Source organism: Hippocampus bargibanti, linkage group LG06 (genome assembly GCF_051943395.1).
Source record: "Hippocampus bargibanti isolate YZ-2025 linkage group LG06, ASM5194339v1, whole genome shotgun sequence".
In the NCBI taxonomy this organism is placed as follows: Eukaryota; Metazoa; Chordata; class Actinopteri; order Syngnathiformes; family Syngnathidae; genus Hippocampus; species Hippocampus bargibanti.
The window spans coordinates 24,089,971-24,109,669 of record NC_142739.1 but is presented as its reverse complement, the minus strand read 5'-3'; the positions used below and the strand labels follow the sequence as shown (position 1 = coordinate 24,109,669).

The 19,699-nt window shown below is 39.3% G+C and overlaps 2 protein-coding genes across 9 annotated transcripts in view; one reads left to right on the top strand and one right to left on the bottom strand.

Annotated features, from left to right (window-relative positions):
- Positions 1 to 19,699, top strand: part of skap2 (src kinase associated phosphoprotein 2) — a 65,662-nt gene that overhangs the window by 19,406 nt on the left and 26,557 nt on the right. For 4 of the 7 annotated variants that reach the window (XR_016115164.1, XR_016115163.1, XR_016115166.1 and 1 more), the window contains one exon: positions 5,706 to 5,806. The exons of 1 other annotated variant lie outside the window; for it this stretch is intronic. The gene's annotated coding sequence lies outside the window, so the exon portion shown is untranslated. Of the gene's footprint in view, positions 1 to 832; positions 4,905 to 5,705; positions 5,807 to 19,699 lie in introns of those variants that run through there. 2 more of the 7 variants (XM_088997691.1, XM_088997692.1) reach the window with 2 other exon arrangements.
- Positions 9,909 to 15,101, bottom strand: snx10b (sorting nexin 10b). 2 transcript variants are annotated; one of them, XM_088998477.1, is made up of 6 exons: positions 14,968 to 15,101; positions 14,691 to 14,803; positions 14,510 to 14,610; positions 14,294 to 14,395; positions 12,083 to 12,292; positions 9,909 to 11,640 (listed from the first exon to the last, which is right to left on the bottom strand). In XM_088998477.1, the coding sequence occupies exons 1-6, from the start codon at positions 14,978 to 14,980 to the stop codon at positions 11,520 to 11,522; spliced, it is 660 nt and encodes a 219-aa protein (XP_088854603.1). In that variant the 5' UTR covers positions 14,981 to 15,101; the 3' UTR covers positions 9,909 to 11,519. The 2 variants fall into 2 exon arrangements, with proteins under 2 accessions (XP_088854603.1, XP_088854604.1); XM_088998478.1 differs by having other exon boundaries at positions 14,691 to 14,789.

Sequence of the window (19,699 nt, the reverse complement as noted above, 5' to 3'; positions counted from 1 at the left end):
GTGAGCAGCGGCAGCCATTGGCGCCAGCGTTCACTCTACCCGGAATGACTGGATGAAACTGATTTTTGTCATTTTCACTCAATTTGCAGGACAGACAGAATATTGTGTTTGAGGACTACATAAACATTCAGTGCAGTGTAAGAAACTTTAGACTCTTCTTTCATCAGAAAAATGAGTTCATTCCTAAATTATATTGGAATGGAGTGATCTGATATTGAAATGGGCGCAGCTGTACAAAAGGCAAATTCCCCCTCGTGGGAAGGAAAAACATTGCCAGAGGTCTGACCAATGCTTTCTCGGTACCCCCGCAAGAAAACCCAAAACTTATATAGCGTTCCACGTCATGCTTTTCAATTCCCGAATAAATTCGGGAATTGAATTGAATGATTTAATTGTGAGAGCTTCCACTGTACTTTCCTATTCCCCATTTCATACGGTGTGGGTTTATCCCCTGCCGGGCTGACATATCACTCAGGATAAATCAGTCTTACGGTTGTGGCAGGTGTTTGTCCATCTGCCATAAACCTCTTCCACGCTTCGCTCCGCGCTCCATCTCCTCCCTGGTAATTTACTCGGCTCCAGCCGCCATACTCTAACTCTGTTTACCCGCTGCCTGAGGCTCTAATATGAGGCCAGAGCTCGGATTTACTGTACTAGTTAGTGAACTGAGTAACGATCCCGGGCCGGATAGTTTACAGTGTGATGCGACCGATGCTCTAAGTGTAATTACAAGCCCCCGGGCACTGTTACAGTTCAACAGCTCAGTGCAGCTGACTGGCTGCCAGTCTCCAGTACACTCAGCACTGCCATCTTTCCCTCTCTTACTCCACAGGCACCCGTTGACGCCTTCCTGCTCCTTCTGACCTCAAATTCTCAGTGAACTCCAATCTCAATGTCAGGTCTTTATATAGACACAGGAAGTAAGAAGGCTGAAGGATTCAGTTTCTGGGCTTTACCAGACACTAAACAAGCAGATTGCTTGTGATTACCCTCATTAAGTATCTGCGTGTTATTTATTCAAACTTGGAGCTGCCAAGCTAGCCCGAGCTAATTTAGTGCACTGCTCACATAGAGCACCCATATATGTGTGATGTAGGTTATTAATACAGAGCTTCCACTACGGCATATCAGAAACACGTAGTCGCCATTTTGAGATGAATGGGAATTGCCAGTACCATATCAAGCACTACATTTGATATACAGTAAAGTCTCGTTATATCGATATCGGTTATATCGATAGTACTGCTTATTACGATACTATTTCTATGAACGCAAGGAGAAAATTTACATGCCGCAGGATCAGATATATCAATAGTCCGGTTATATCGATATTTTTTCTGACTCCCGACAATATCGATATAACGAGACTTTACTGTATTGTATTGCAATTGTATTTAAACAGTGATTAATGCTGCTTAAATTCATACCAGTTTAGTTTGGTCGTTTTCACAGTGACATATTGTAATCCCCGAAATCTTAAAGAATTATTTTGTAAACAAATTCATTGACATTCTTCTCCTTTTACGTCGTTCTCCATAACTTTCAAGTAGCTTGCTAGCTGTATCAAAACAAGCTTTTTCAATTCTTTGGTAACAATGCAAACTCAGTTAGAAAAGACACAAAAAAAATGCAAATTAAGTAAGAATAACTGAAACTTGTGGTTTTTAACCACGGGAAACACTTGAAAACACCCTGATTTTTCAACTCAACTTTAGTTGTAAAGTAAAACCTACACATATCACATGCACTGCGAGACGATGTGCAAATATAGTACGTGTCCACTCCAGTGCCAGGGTTTGTGTCATTTTTACTCAAATTGCAGGACGAACAGAATACTGAGTTTTAAGACTACATAAACATTCAATTCAGCATAAGAGACTGTAGACTCTCTTCTTTCATCAGAAAAAAAAGTTAATTCCCAAGTTATATAGGTCTTGAGATATCTGAGCTTGAAATGGGGGCGGCTGTACAAAATCCATACACATAGATTTATACAGTGCTTTAACAACAGCTGAAGCTGTAACAAAGCACTAACATGGACAAAAGGCAAATGCTGCCCCCTCATGGAAAGTAAAAAAACATTACCAGAGGTCTTACGAATGCTTTAGCCCCCCCCCCAGCCCCTCCAGCGAGAAAAACCTAAACCCAAACTAATTCGGGAATGGCGCTCCATGTCATGCTTTTCAATTCGCTAATAAATTCAGAAAGAGCAGTGAATGAGACATAAACAAAGGCGATGAAAACAATAAATAAATAACGTTGAAACCGTGAACGCCATAAAACACCATGAAACACTAAGTGGCTTGGCGAACGTTTATTGGGAGGCGAGCATCAGCATTTTGGATCAACTGGATACCCCCTAAGGAGGACTGGTTGACTCCAAAAATACATTTAAATGTCATAATTTCGTCGTGGTATTATTTGAAAGTTGATGAAACCCTCCAAACCAAATCAAATCTTAGTCGAGCGAGACTAAAATATGTACATGGAGCTTTGCGTCTTAACTGCAATTACATTATCGCCGATAGCATTAGTGAAAATATTACGAGCGCAGTGACAACTCATTCAAGCTTGGAATCCTTATTTCGAAAACACACTTACAGTACTTGGGATTGGCCTTCATAATACAGTACAAGTATATCAAAAAATGTGACACATCCTTATTAAGTCACTATTACTGATAATTTGATGAATTTAGGATTCTCATTAGGTCATATGCGTGGTAGATGAAGAGCAGGTGGGTAATTGGAATAATTTGTGGCTATGCAGACAGTAGCATGATGAATGGGCTCTGGAAAAGACAAGCTGAGATGGCCATTGGATCTACTGCAGAGTAAGGAGAATTTAGGCTGGCCATAAAAGATTTCTCCTTGCCTCTTATTTCACACGGACACTTTTATGTTTTTTTTATTTTCTACCTCATTGCAGCCGTGAGCTGCCTGCTGATTTACACACGCTGGCAGCCAAGCGCCGAGGCCTCCGGAGACGGTGCCCTCTAACACCTTCATTCTCCCCCATCGCCTTTTCCTCAGACGCTCTCGTCCTCTTCGCTGTCTCAACATTTACTGAAGTGGCTCGGACCAAAAGAGCTCCACCTTTACTCGTTCCTCATCTCTAACAAGACATTAGTCGGGGAGGGGGTTGTTATTCACAGCAAAGGGGATGTTCCCCAGTGTCAAGGCACAAATAAGGATGAGTAGAAGCCGTCACAGGCACTGATGCTATTTTACAATGCTCGTGTTTCATAGCGCGGCTTCAAGTCCTGTTTGGGTTCCGTGCAGCCTTTTATTGCCTGAATGCCAAGAGGCGGGCATTGGCGTCATGCTCTTGTGCACTTATTAATCTTCTACTCATATTTTTTTTCTTCCCGGAGAAAAATGTGTGGTTTAGTCATCCGCACCAAGAAATGCGTGGTTGTTTTTCTACCCCACTGTTAATTTTGAGCGCCGTGGGTTATTTTTACCTTAAATGATTCCTACTCGGCAGATTTGGTGGAAGACTGAATTTGCCGTTGCCATTGTGGAGCCAGTTTTGTCATGTCGTGAGGTTAACATACATACGTATAACGCTAGATTCTTCCGGAGTCTTGGTTCCAGGTTGAAATCTTGGACAGTGTGAACTCTAACATCTGGTTCGGTCCCAAGAAAAGACCAATTGACACCGTATGCTGATTCCTAGGCAGCGCTTGTTCCAAAATGAAATATAAATGGGTGACTTGTGTCCAGAAGTTTGCAGTAAAAGCTGTGATGAACATCATATGTGTGCCGAACTGTGGAAAGTTGCCTTTTCCTTGAAAATTTGATTAACGGAGCTCTGTACGATGGCAATTGACTCAATTCAACTCTGTTCACAACAAGCGGCAATTTGGTAAATAGTTAATAATTCTAGGAAAATAAATAGAGGTATCAAGCTGTTTAATGACACACCAAACTAAAATTAGCTAACATTTAGCAAGAAAATATTTGAACACAAATGGTGCTGCTACACATGTAGACGGACAGTGTAACAATATTTGCATTTTTTCCCCTCTGTCCTAAAGTTAACGACACGTGACTTGCAGTAGTTTAGTGAAAAATGTCCTTGTTTGTCTGCGTGATTTTTTTTTTTAACGTTATAATATGGGTCACTGATTTTGATAGAAGCTCTGACCAAATATCCATTCACGCAGCCAGCTGCTTGAGGGTTGCCGTACTCTGCAGTGATGCATAAATAAGCACCGCCGTCCTAAATTGTTGGGGTCTGCGTTCAGTGACAGCATTTGTCAGCATTCACACATTACACAATATGTCACCATGAACGGTTTGGAAAGTATAAATGAATATGATCTGCGAGTAGGGAAGCGATGTCTGAATGCAAGGTTCTTCTCATCCATCAAGTCCCTCCTACAAAGACAATGGGTGTTTTTTTTTTTAATATCGAGCGACTGTCTTCAGGCAATGGTGAAACTATTGTATGATCTCCGTTTACCCTCAGGCCAGTGTGCTCAAGGCATTGCTGATCACCCGTGAATACAGGAGACAAAAAGCATTTCCATGCAAGTGTTACAATGGCACCATTCATTGAGGGGAACTAGCAGAGTTATTCAGATGATGATTGCATTAATAAGAAGGTTACTGAATCGCAAATAAATGAGTGGAAGACAACAGAGAGCTACAATAGAAATATCAATATGCCGGGAGGAAAAGATGGTGTGTGTGGGATATATTTTACTAGCCTTTATCAGTTTATGCTGGGTCCGAGAGGACAGTAATTTAATCTGTGCTGTATGTCATGCATATTAGCATATTTGACAATAAAGCTGACTTTGACCTTTTGACTTTGACTTTATTTTGTTTTTCACTCAAATAAGATTAAGTAGGGCTTGAGGGCGTTTAGTCACATTTTGTTCAGTTTTCCTTTTTCTTTTGTAGCCTCTTAATATTGGATACATTCATAATACATCTTTTTAGCATAATCTCAGAAATTTATGGAGATTAGGAGAATGGATGGATGAATGGGTGCATCGTTATGTTATTACCACATACAAGCAGCAACTATATCTAGCTATCTTGCTATCTAGCTACCTAGCTAGCTAGCTACAGTATCGAACAAGCTAGCGACAGTAACTATCTATAGCTAGCTAGCGACAGTATCTATCTAGCTAGCAACAGTATCTATCTGGATGGCTAGCTATCTTGCCAGCTATTTATATTTATTTATATCTATATATAAAAACAGTATATTTATATACAGCTGGGATGGGTAAAATAAATGGATGGGGGAAAACAGAATAATATATATTTTAACTCATTCACTGCCTTTCACAAATGTATTCATGAATGGCAGTGAATATAAAAGAGTGAATATTTGCACTAATACAGTACAGTAAAGTCTCGTTATATCGATATCGGATATATCGATAGTCCCGGTTATATCGATACTATTTCTATGCACGCACGGAGAAAATTACATGCAAACAGGGTCGGATATATCGATAGTCCCGGTTATATCGATATTTTTTCAGACTCCCTTGAATATCAATATAACGAGACTTTACTGTATTTATTTATTTTGGCTTATCTGAAAACGACAACAACAATGTCAATTATGAGCACGAAGATATTTTGCAATACAAATTCAAAGACATTTAAAAAAATGACCCTTTCTTCCCTTTATTTCTATAATTTTGTTTAAGCTTAGTTTTAATTTCTTCAATTCTTTTGCAGTCGCACACAAAGCCATCTGCAGCAGCTGAGTTACAAGGACCGTTAACTCATCTCGGCTGCCCCTCGTCATGCTGAATTTTGCAGCCCGGTGCAAGTCAAAGGTCAGTTTTGGCATGAAAAGTGAGATAGCATGGAAAAAAAAATCAAGCGCGAGGCGAGTGGAGTATAATTAACAATTTAATTAATCCAGGACTTCCACACCATTTAGCTTGCTCCCACTTGAATGAGATCGTGTGGCTGTATAACAAAGCGACACATCAGTCTCGCCAGCCCGGGCCATTATCATTTGGACCGCAGGCGTCTCATCCCTGTGTCATTCCTTTGCTCTCATCTCCTATCTATTGGCACATATCGACTGTTTCCACAGAGTCTCAGTCACGGAGATTTAATATCGCAAGTCATGCTGAACTTCTATGGCTACTAATGGATTGTGTATAATGTGGCACTTAAAATGCATGAGCAGCCACTGATTTATCTGTAATTTGCCTGCACTGGAGCGTATCTCCCTCAATATTCGGCAAAAAGAATGTTACATTGAAGTTTGAACACACAAGTGCCTCTCCTGCACATAAAATGGATTTTTGACCTGCTGGCTGATGACAGTGATAAGAGTGAGACAAGCGTGAAATCGCAGATTTGAGGGTTGAGCCGCAAGCCTGCGAGACGATCCGCGTCTCTCAGACTGATGGACGCCGTCACTAAAGGTTCCGTTCGCCTTTGTTTTTTTTTTTTTGACACTTTTTACCCATGAGTATGTTCATTACAGGTTGTATCGCTCATGCATTTGCTATAGTGATAAAAGTGGAATTTTTAATATCCTGTATGAACAGTTGCGCCACGGAAATTGAATAGCATGACGTGAAGCACCATTCCCAAATGTGTTCTGGTTTTGGTTTTTCTTGCGGATAAGCGCAGGTCAGACCTCTGGCAATGTTTTTCCCTCCCACAAGGTTAGCAATGTTAGCACTTTGTTACAGCTTCAGCTATTGTTAAAGCGCTAAATAAATCAATAGGTATGTATTTGATTGTATTTTGTACAGCCGCCCCCATTTCAAGCTCACATAACTCCAGACCCATATAACTTAGGAATTAACCTTTTTTTCTAATAAAAGAAGAGAGTCTTTGGTTTCTTACGTTGAATTGAATGTTTATGTACAGTAAAGTCTCGTTATATCGATATTCAAGGGAGTCCGAAAAATTATCGATATAACCGGGACTATCGATATATCCGACCCTTTTTGCATGTAATTTTCTCCGTGCGTGCATAGAAATAGTATCGATATAACCGGGACTATCGATATATCCGATATCGATATAACGAGACTTTACTGTATACTGTAATATACTGTAATATACTGTAATACTCAATATTCTGTGGGTCCCGCAATTTGAGTGAAAATGACAAAAACCCTGGCACTGGAGTGGACACATTTTTGCACATTGTCTGGCAGTGAATGAGTTAATTCTCTTTGACCTTTTGAAGGTCACGCAACATGAAACAAGGAGCTGTTAGCAGATCGATGTGTCGGGTTTAAAGGTGTCTCTGTTGTCATGGCAGTGGACGAGGCCGCCTCGGCTCAAGGTTAACAGCCAAAGAGGCCGCAGTCATACGCCATAAAAGGATGTGGTCGATGCCGCTGGACAGGTCAGACTGACACCGGCAACGTTTTAATTGCTCCGACTTTAAGTAAAGAAACAAGCTCTTAGTGCTGCGTAGATTTATTATCCATTGCTGAGCCATGTGGTGGACTGTAGAGTAATATTTGTGTGATTTACTTAACCTAACCTTACATTATATGTTTAATTGCTGGCCGCAAAGTGCTATATGATGAAAAGAAATGGTGCACCCCGCTGCATTAGCAGGCCACATCTTTTAAGAATCTATAGTCATGAGTTTCGTATCAGGATCGCTGCAATAACACATCTATCCATCCAGACATCTATTTTCTATGGCGCTATTCCTGCTCAGGGTCACGCATCGCCGCAGCCTATCCCGACTGACTTCAGGCGATAGATAGGCAGACTACATTTTGGAACTGGTTGCCAGTCAATCCCAAGGCAGTAATTTTCTATGATTGCTATTTTTTTCCTCTCACCCAAGGTCACGCTTTCTGTAGTCTCTTCTTTCTAATGTTTTATGCAGGTTGGCAGAAAAATAAATCAGTGATATTAGAAAGGTACTCGGGAGTAACATACATACAGAATGTAATACTTTGTCATCCAAATTTGAAAATAACCAGTGTAGCACGTTACAATGACACTTGTCTTTCAATTGTATTTGTCTTGATGTTATACGGCACAGGTGTCAAAGTCAAGGCCCGCGGGCCAAATCCGGCCCGCCACATCATTTTTTTCGGCCCGCAAAAGCAAATCAAACTTGTTAAATTCCATGATGATTGCTAAGATCTGAGCCAAAATTTCATATTTTTGAATGTCAACCATAATAAAAGTCATTATTCTTGACTTCAGATTTGAAAATGTGTTATTCATTAATTTGCTGTGTGCTCTATATGTAATATTTGAAGGGATTTAAACATTCTAATGGGTTCCCCAAATTCATAACGGCCCTCGAGAGGAAACCATAACTACAATGTGGCCCGCGGCAAAGAATGACTTTGACACCCCTGTTATACGGTGTCCTTCAGTTACGTTTGCACAATAGGAATTTTCAATCAGGAAAATTACGAATGATATAGCATATTTGACAATAAAGCTTGACTTGACAATTGCAGGAAGAGTGGCTTCACTTAACACTGCCAGTTTGAGTGTGAGATATGATCACTTATATGTCTTTGTGCCTTGTGACTGACTGGTGACCATTTCAAGGTGTCATCCTGGTGATAGGCTCCAGCTCACTCATTGATCTGGAACTGCATAAATAGTATTGAAATTATATGAAATATTGGGAAGAATCTACAATACTACCAAATGCGCAGTTTTATGTATCCAAAACAAGATACTGTATTTTCCGGTGTGTAAGGTGCACCGGAGTAGAAGGCGCACCCCCAATGAATGGTGTATTTTACAACTTTTCATAATAATAATACTACTACTACTAATAATAATAATAATAATACATTTGATTTATAAGCACCTTTCAAAACTCTCAACTGTTTTCCATATAAACATTCAATGAATGTAAACCGTTTTCCATATATAATACATGTATATAAATACTGTATGTTCCGGTGTATAAGGTGCACCAGAGTATAAGGCGCACCCGCAATGAATGGTGTATTTTCAAAGTTTTTTTCTCCATATACAAGGCGCACTGGAGTGTAAGGCTTACCATCAATAAATGAAAACAGTTTTCCAAATATAATACATGTATATGAATACTGTATTTACCTGTTGTGGCTCAATATTACTTCACATATAAGGTGCACCGGCATATAAGGCACATGGTAATCTTTGAAGTGCGCCTTATACACTGGAAAATACGGTAAATTATTTGTTCATTATTAGCTTGTCTGTGACTTTAAAGTATCCTTGAGAGCTTTGAAATGTGTTTTAAATAAAATGTATTATTATAATGGAAACAAGAAGGGGACAAATGGCTTTTACTGTGCTATACAACCACATGTGGAGTTGTTTAAAATAAGAAAATATCATATAAATGATATTCCATGGACAAAAATACTCAAAAATACTGACAGCAACACCGCAATGGGCAACATTTCTATACAGTAGCGCAGTGAGTTTCAGTGACCATGAAAAAAAGACTGCAAGTCAATTGAACATTATACCATATAATAGATACCTGTAGTTACAAATTTCTCATGTCACCTAGATATCAGAGCATTTTTACAAAAATCGGAAATATTTATGTGGTATTATATTATACTATACTAGGCCATTGATCCAACTAAGTATCTATTGAGTGAACCCGAATACCACGAGTGGTACTAGGATTATATTGTACGTATTTGAAGACTTTGATTTAATTATGTATTTGTTCGCTAGGGGGCGCTGTACCGGTTCACAAATGAACACGTTAATCGTTACTAAAACTGCCAATGCACTTCTGTAACCATCATAAGGCTAATTTTAATTTCCCCCCCCCCCCCCCCCCCCCCGACAGAATGTACAGGCTGTGTCCTAATGGGAGGGGTAATAGATCCAATATACAATCACTGGTCGATATCAAAGAAACTCACAAAGTTTTTTTCATTGTTTAGATCCAAGAAAGAGCGATAGTGACTCAAACGACCATTTTATTTGATGAATAGATCATGTACATAAGGAATAACGACAACACAGTTAAAATAAATAATCATCACCTAAACCTGCAATAAAAATAGGAAAATTCACTTAAAAGGGGACACACACAAAATACAATGGCTGTTCATTACCTGCAAATGAAGGTTTACTGTATGTGTGTGCAGAATATAGATTTCAAATCTCCATTTTAATACTTCCCCTAATACTTCTAACCACGTTCTTCGTGTCTGCTCGGAATCTGTAATGAGCAAAGAGCTTATCTAATTAGCTGTTCAGATACTGTAAAGTCACGCCAGCCTGAACCTCTTCGGTGGTCATTACTTCTGCTTGAGCACTCCCACTTGCTCACTGTGCGGGTGCCGGGATGGGCCGTGGGGCTTATACAAATGCAAATAAAAACAGTAAACCTAGCAAGAGGAGGTTCCACCTGTCTTCTCGAAGGACCTTAAAGGCAGGGGGCCAAATAACACCTGTTTTAAAACTCTTCTCTGGTCACTTGAGAAGCACGTCACACCTTATTGACTCATTCGCTGCCATTCCCGAATTTATTCGGGAATTGAAAAGCATGACGTGGAGCTCCATTCCCGAATTTGTTCTGGTTTTGCCGATAAAGCGCTGGTCAGACCTTTGGCAATGTGTTTCCCTTCCACAATGGGAGCAGCATTTGCATTTTGTCCATGTTAGTGATTTGTTCCATCTTCAGCTGTTGTTAAAGTGCTATATAAATCAATATGTATGATTTATATTGCATTTTGCACAGCTGCCCCAATTTATAGCTCAGATAACTCCACACCCATATAACTTAGGAATTAACTCTTTTTCTGATGGAAAAAAGTAAGGTTTCCAACACTGTATTGAATGTTTATGTCATCCTAAAACTCAATATTCTGTGAGTCCCGCTATATGAGTGAAAATGACAAAAACCCTGGCACTGGAGCGGACACAAACTGTATTTGCACATCATCTGGCAGTGAATGAGATATATGTAGGTTTTACTTTACAACTAAATTTGAGTTGAAAAAGCAGCCTGTTTTCAAGTTTTTTTCCTTGGCTAAAAACCACAAGTTTCAGTTATTGTTACTTAATTAGCATTTTTTGGGGTCTTTTGTTACCGAGTTTGCATTGTTACAAAAGAATTGAAAAACCTTGTTTTGATACAACTAGCAAGCTACTTTGAAAGTTATGGAGAACAACGTACATTTTCCACATCGTCTGGCAGTGAATGAGTTAATAAAAGCAGACACTGTGAGACTCGTGTTGACATATGGGGAAGTCAGCCCACTGAAATGGCACGCTCGACTCAATACATGTGTTGATGAAGTTAAATATAGACACTTACTGCACATTCACTGGATGTGGAAGTGTGTTATACCAAATGGATGTTACAACACTGCCACCTTCTGGCATCTTTTTTTCTGACAGAGTCTTTTTACATGTGCACTGTTAACAGTTGTGATGACCGCTATACTTACTATGAATATCAAGCAGCATAAAAAATCAGGAAAAACGGTGAAAAAAAATAATAAATTGCACTGGGTAACGGTTCATTGTTGTTTGACTCCGAGGATTACTATGAGTGACGTAGGTGTGATGTCACACAGATTCTGGGGACGAGCAGAACCTTTGGACGTGCTCGGTTGCCACATGATCAGACGAGGTTTGCTTCAAGGCTAAATCTTCTTGAAAGTGGCTCTCTGAATCTCTGCACTCGGAGCTGAAAAAGCAAAAACGGATTTAAAAATAATTTGTTGTTATTATCCTGCAACACACTGATTCAAACCATTAGTATTTTGATCAGGTTTCTGATCATGTTAGTCACGTGTTAGAGGAAGAGAAACATCTAAAACATGGAAGATAGAGGCCCTCAAGGACCGTGGTTTCCCACTCCTACTGTACACAAACATAGTGATCTCCGGCCAGCAAATATTAGTAATAATATTAATCATACATTTCATTTTAAGTGCCTTTCAAAGCTCTCAAGGACACTTTACAGTCACAGACAAGCATAGGTACTATAATAAATAAAATACAATCACAAAGAGTGCTAATAATATGCAATTTGGCAGAAAGTCAAACTTTGAATATTTGGGTAGCATGGAGGGAATGATGAGCGAAATCCAGTTAAAATTGATCCACAAAAAAAAGTAATGTGATACCTGTCTGAATCAGAGTCACCGAAAATACTCGAGTCCTTTTGCAAGACCTCTTGGGATAGAAACCTCCTGATGCCGCAGCACTGCACCGCCTGGGTTACCGAATAGCGGGTCCTTCCTTCAGCGCATGCCTCCATCTTGGCTATACTGAGCTGCGATTGCAGAAAAAGATGCAGGCAGCTGTCGGACAGCAGCATTGGGCTCTGGAGGATCCTAGATGATGGCATTCAATTTGGGGAGAGAGTCAGTCGTGAGAAAGAAAGGAAGGAAAAAGAATGAGAGAGAAAAAAGGAATGGTTTGATGTGAAACTTGTCTATGGAGTCTGTGGTCGTGTTTTGCGTTAATGTACATGTTTAAAGGACAACCCACGTCTCCGGACAAGTTGTGTCCATAATTTGTAAAATGGCTTCAAATGACTTCTACTGAGCGTATTTTAATAAGATTCCACCGCATATAGCTATATTTTACATTTTAAGACTCGCGCTGAATATTCAGGAAGTCTTGTTTTTGAGTTGGTGACGAGTCCGTACGTGACGTCATGAAAGGAACGCCGCTGACCGAAAAAAAGACGCATTGTAGCGGTCCTTCCATCATGTCAATGTATTTTGCTGTACTTGTTTGGTCTGGGTACCTCGTGTTGCACCCAAAAGCCACCAGAAGGCCAGAAGAGGGCGTCCAAGCGCCATATAAGGAATTGATCAGCCTGTGTAAATGGAGGTGGACACGGGAGGTCGTCATTTTGTGCCTCTTTTTTTGGGTGAGAGATTTCCCCCCCCATGTTGCCTCAAAATTGCACAAATAAATTCTTTAATAGATTGCAAACATGTATGCTTTCCTCTTCAGAACTATTTGAATCATATTCGTAACTGGATGTGTAACAAAAAAGCATATTCTCCGAATCTGAAGCCATTGTTTTGATTCTCCAGCAATGCAAGACGTCTTGGCGTGACGTCACGAACTGGGGGCGGGACTTTCTGAAAATAACCAATTCACAGCTCAATTTTTTGCCGATTTTGGACACTTTAAGTCATTTTTATTGGTGTTTTGCATTTGAATAAAAATATCTTACTGCGTATTTTGGGTATTTTGGATGCTATCAAACGTTTTTCTGATGTCAGTTGGGAAACAAAAAAGTGACGTCGGTTGTCCTGTAAAGGACAACCGACACCGTTTTTTTGGTGCAGAATGCGAAGTTCTCCCAGTGGGCTCACTGGGAGAACTTTGCCGCAACCCTTAAAGGACGACCAACACCATTTTTTTGTTTCCTAACTGACATCAGTAAAACGTTTTATAGCATCTAAAATACCCAAAACGTGCAGGCTGATATTTTTAGTCAAATGCAAAACACCAATAAAATGACTTATAGTGTCCCAAAATTACTTCAAAATGACCTCGGAAATAGCGAGTTTGAGAAGATCCCGCCTCCTTGTTTGTGACGTCACGCCAATATGTCTTGCCTTGCTCTAGAATCAAAACAATGGCTTCAGATTCGGAGAAGATGCTTTCTTGTGACCCATCCAGTTATGAATATGATTCAAATAGTTCTAAAGAGGAAAGCATAAATGTTTGCAATCAATTAAAGAAGTCCTTCCGTATCATTTTGAAGCATCTGGACTCCAATGTAGCTCCCAGAAAATGCACACGATGGCTCACAAGCTCCGTTGGAAATGGGCTGATTTGTCTGCTAGGAATTTGTGTCAACTAGTATCAAATAGTCATCTTGGTGCTACACACAACAATTCAGCATCGCGTTATTCATGTGTTTTCCTTCTAATTTCGCCATCAACACGGATCAACACGATGTTTTCAGACCAAACAAAGTACCCAAAATGCATTGTGTGTCGCTTTCTCGGTCAGGGGCGTTCCGGACGTGACTTCACGTCAGGAATCGTCATCAACTCGAAAACAAGACTTCCCGAATATTCAACGTGACTCTTAAAACGTAAAATATAGCTATATGCGGTGGAATCTTTATAAAATACGCTCAGTCGAAGTCATTTGAAGTAATTTTACAAATTATGGACACAATTTGTCCGGGGGTGTCGGTTGTCCTTTAACTGTAACAAGTTAATACTTTTGATTTGGTCAATTCAAAATGTTGACAAACTCAAAAATGATTTCAGACATACTTCTTTTTTCAATAAAATTTAACAAATAAGGGCGTCTTGTTGGGTTTCTAAAAAAAATACATTCCAAAATATGATGATTCTTACTGTTCCAAGAACCTCTGTAGGCCCGCCATGCGTTCAGAGATCTGCTGTGCGTTATTCAGGCTAAAGAACGGGTTCTTCGGGGGTAGCTGCGGTAGTTGCACCCTGCCAAGGACGATTTATTTATTACTGTATTATTATATTTTTTTTTAATGACCCCATGACGTACAACAGATAACATAGGAAGTGGTCGGATCGTGTCAAATTATTTCCGCTCACATCAGCATGGAATTTGCTTGCATCCTTTGTCGGAGCCACACAAACTCGCTGAACCTCCTTCGCACACGCGACGTCTTCTTGGTAAAGAACACGCTGTCTGTCTAAAAAAAAAAAGGTGTGGAAAAAAAAGTCAATTGACAGAAAATATGAAATGGTTAAAAAAAAAAAAATCTTGACTTACATGTAAGCAAATTTCATAGTCCATGTATGCGTGCCAAAAGTCATTCTTTTGGATGCGTGGGTCTCGAACCCACACGCTGATAACCTGCTGCATGGAGGACTGAAGCAAAAATACTGGCCATGTAAGAAAAGGGAAGCTTTTTTTTAATGAATCAGCACAAAGAGGAAGTTGCATGACACGTTCGGAAAATCCATAGAAGTTTTTTTTAACCCTTCTCAGGTCCGAAAAGGCAAATATCTTGTAGACATAAAGGTCAAAATTTAAACATCAGACCTACCTGATGAGTTCATCGGGAAGGCAACTTCTTTTTCTCGCGGATTAACATGTCGCAATGTGTTTGTGTTTCAAAGGAATGTGTGATTGTGTTGCACGTAGCAGTGAGTTGGAGGGTTTTATTATCCGCGGCTCTACGAGTGGAAAAAAAGGGCAAAGGTTTCAAAAAGCTGTGCTGTCATAAGACTTACGCTGGCACCTCCCATTTAAAACCCCTCCCCTTCTCACTTATGCCACTGCAGCAAAACAAGACTCAAAGTCAATGTACATACCATCTATACAATGATTACTATGTATTACATAATGTATGTACATGTACCGTATTTTCCGGTTTATAAGTGCACCCAAGAGCCTTGATTTTCTTCAAAAGATGACCCTGTGCCTTATACGCCAGTGCACCTTATATATGGAAAACGTTTGAAAATACACCACTCATTGGGGGTGCGCCTTATACTCTGGTTTGCCTTATACACTGGAAAATATGGTATCTTGTTTTGGATATATACAACTGCACATTTGGTGGTACTGTACATGCTTTTTCAATATTTTTCATTCATTGAAGTTGACCCTTATACACTGGACAAATATGGTATTGTACACATGTATTATATTTGGAAAACTGGTGTGCCTTATATATGGAAACGTGTGAAAATACACCATTCATTGGCGGTGCGCGTTATACTCTGGTGCGCCTTATACATTGGAGAATACAGTATTTATATACATGTATTATATTTGGAAAACTGTTTTCATTCATTGAAGGTGCACCTTATACTCCGGTGCGCCTTATATATGGAAAACGTTTGAAAATACACCATTCATTGGGGGTGCGCCTTATACACCGGAAAATATGGTATTTACTGTATATACATGTATTATGTTTAGAGAACTTTTTCATTCAGTGAAGGTGCACCTTATACTCCGGTGCGCCTTATAAATGGAAACATTTTGAAAATGCACCATTCATTGGGGATGCGCCTTATACACCAGTGCACCTCATACACCGGAAAATACGGTATTTATATACATGTATTATATTTGGAAAACTTCATTCATTGAAGGTGCACCTTATACTCCAGTGCGCCTTATAGATGAAAATAAAATGAAAATACACCATTCATTGGGGGTGCGTGTTATACTCCGATGCACCTTATACACCGGAAAATACGGTGTTAACTGTATATACATGTATTATGTTTAGAGAACTTTTTTCATTCATTGGTGATGCGTCTTATAATGGGGGTGCGTGTACACCGGTGCGCCTTATACACAGGAAAATTTATATCCTGTACATGTATTATATTTGAAAAACTCTTTTCATTCATTGAAGGTGTGCCTTATACTCCAGTGCACCTTATATATGGAACATTTTGAAAATACACCATTCATTGGGGGTGCGCCTTATACTCCGATGCACCTTATACACCGGAAATACGGTACTTGTATTAGAATAGGATGGTCTCAGATTTACATTTTGGCGATATACAGTAAATTATTGAAATAACGTGTGTGTGCTCAACAACCGGTACAGCTCAATTATAAAAAAAAACATATTGAGAATCCAAGTAAAAATAAATTGAGATGTGGTTGCAAAATTGTGCACACCCTGTTAAAACAGGGATCTGGTTGTGTTCAGAATGAAGCAAAGCCATTCAAACTGAGTCAGCGCATACCTTCCGCCATTTCAATGACTTCTGATTGACCCCCAGTGAAAGTTTAGATGTTTGAGTTGGCTCTTCCTGACTTTTTTTTAATTGTTCTTAACATCAGCGTGAATGCTGAATATACTGATGAGTACAATTTCAGAGCACCCTCCTCTCCACGTGATGTCGTTTTGGTCATAAGCATTATCTTTGTACCAAACATAACTTTTGGAATTATGGCAATGATTCAAACAATGAAACTAAAGTTTTGACCATGAAATGAAAACAAACCAAGGTTTATGTTTCTAAATAAGCCAATTGACTGTAAACCCAGTTAGTGCCGAAAGTCCTAAGTTTAGTCTAAGTTCCAATGCGAACCCTGAACAACCTTGTTTCCAGTACAATGTGCTGCTGAAATAACATATTTGCTCACTTTGCGGTTGAATGACTTTCAAAACGTGGTTGCGAGCGCGTGAGAAGAAGAAAAAAAATAATACACAAGACCCAAATAAAGATCACACAATGATTCTTTTATTCGCAGTCACGTGACAGACCGACAGTGTCTGCACTCACGCACAGTATAACAACCGCTCAGTAGTAAAGTAGGTATGTTTTATGAGGAGGTGTAAGGTTAAGTCGAGCGTGCCATAACAGGATACGTCGCTTGCACGTGAGGAATAACTGACCGATGACATTCCTCTGCTCATCTAAAGTGCTACATTGAACTTTTTTTTTGTGCACAACACTAAGGGCAGAATGGCGACTGCTTTCTGTTTTTTTGGTTATGTCTGTGGTGAATAGCACCTCTTTAAATGAACAAAAGTCAATGTTTTCACCCAAAAAAGAGAGGGTGTATGTGGCACAAAGCAGGTAATTGGAAATACTGTATTTTATGTTGTATAAAGCGCACCCAAAAGCCTTCATTTTCTTCAACAGATGACTCTGCGCCTTATATGCCCGTGCACCTTATATGTGAAGTAATATTGATCCACAACAGGTCTCGCAACTACTGTCAGCAGTTAGTGACTCAATTTCCCCCTGTAGGAGAAGTAGTGTGTAATCTCAGGCTCTACTGTAGCACCTTATAGTGGTGTGCCTTATATTTAGAAAACCTTTATCTATTTTTATATTATATTCAGAAAACCTTTTTCATTCATTGAAGATGCGCCTTATAGTCCTGTGCGCCTTATACACTGGAAAATATGGTATTTTTATACATTTATTATATTTGGAAAACTGTTTTTATTCATTGAAGGTGCGCCTTATACTCCGGTGTGCCTTATATATGAAAAAGGTTTGACAAAACATCATTCATTAGCAGTGCGCCTTATACTCCAATGCGCCTTTCCTAAATACAGTAAGCTGGGCAACAGTTTCAGCCACGAAATGCATTTTACAAGGACACAGCGAGAAAGGGAAGAAAAAAAACAATCGAGGAGATTTAATCAAGAACTTTGCACTTGCACTAATAATAATAATAATAATAATACATTGAATTTATAAGCGCCTTTCAAAACTCTCAAGGTCACTTTACAGTCACAGGATTAGTTTTTCTGTGGGTGAGCAGTGGCAGCCACACGTGCCAGCGTTCACTCAACCCGGAAGTAACTCAAATACAGAGAAAGCTAGCTAATATATAGCTAATAGCTAGCCAGATAGATAGCTAATAGCCAGCTAGACAGCTAAAATATAGCCAGCCAGACAGCTAATAAATATCAAATAGATAGCTAGCCAGGTAGCGAGATAGCCAGCCAGATAGCTAATAGCCAGCTAGATAGTTAATATTTAGCCAGCTAAATAGCCAGTTTGACAGCTAACTCTATCTTACACAATGGAATGCAAGCTAATAATAATAATAATAATAATAATAATAATAATAATAATAATAATAATACATTGAATTTATAAGCTTAAACTTTTCAAAACTCCCAATGTCACTCCACAGTCACACTAACAGCCCTCACCTCCACTGCAGTAGTTTCATTCACTGAAGCCTCTACTTCGCTACATTTATTTAATAGCTTTAGTAACTTAGCAAATGAGCATCACAACGGACAAAAAATATATTTTCACAAATAAAACACCAACTGAAATAAAAGAAACAAAAATATGACCCAAAAAAGTGTAGTCAAGGGCACAGTTGTGAAATTTTAACTTTTTTTTGTGGGGGTGTGGGGGGTGCACTTGCATGACAAATGACATTTAAACAGGAAAACCTGGAATCTGATTATATTCTATGCACACAATTGTATCGAAATCGTAATTCAATTCCAGTTCTTTGCTCAACGATTGTTAAAATTCACGCCGGTGTTGTAATAAGGACACGAATGCAACTTGGAGACAACCAAAACTTCCTACAGCTGACATCACATTGTTGTTTTGAGGCTTTATCAATAACGGGGTAGACAGCGCAGTCCCCCCGCCCGCGAGTGGTACATGATAGAATCACTGAATTAACTGTTGAAACTGTGAATGTTACAGTGTCTTCACCTTTTTATTTATATTTTAATCCAGTAGTATTTGTCAAATTCAGTTGTATTTAACTCATTCACTACCATTCCCAAATTTATTCGGGAATTGAAAATATAACGTGGAGCGCCATGCACGTATTTTTGTTCGGGTTTTGGTTTTTCTTGCGGGGAAGTGCCGATGAAGCGCCACTCAGACCTCTGGCAATGTTTTTACCCTTTTTGCATGTCTGGCAGTGAATGAGTTAATTTGAAGTACAAAACACTTGAATTGTGTTTGTTTTGAAGCATTTAACTACCATTCGTATTGAACCTTTGCGTGTAATACATTTTTATTTAACTATTACTCTACTGACGTTTTTAAGCACTAAGTTCACTTAGAAACCGCCCATAATTGGTGATAATAAAAAAAGCTTTTGGGAGAAAAACTTGAGCCTACTCTGTTAGGATATTTTAATGTTGGCTGATATGGTGGTACTTAACACATTCACTGCCACACGATGTGCAAAAGCGTGGCCACTCCAGTACAAGGGTTTTTGTGATTTTCACTCAAATTGCAGGATCCACAGAATATTTGAATTTTAGGACAACATAAAGATTCAATTCAGCAACCTTAGACAGTCTT

Coding starts and splice junctions, on each gene's coding strand:
- snx10b (XM_088998477.1), bottom strand. Junction 14,611..14,690: donor ACTATGAAATTTGCTTACAT/GTAAGTCAAGAT, acceptor TTTTTTTTTTAG/ACAGACAGCGTGTTCTTTAC. Junction 11,641..12,082: donor GGTGACTCTGATTCAGACAG/GTATCACATTAC, acceptor TTGCTTTTTCAG/CTCCGAGTGCAGAGATTCAG.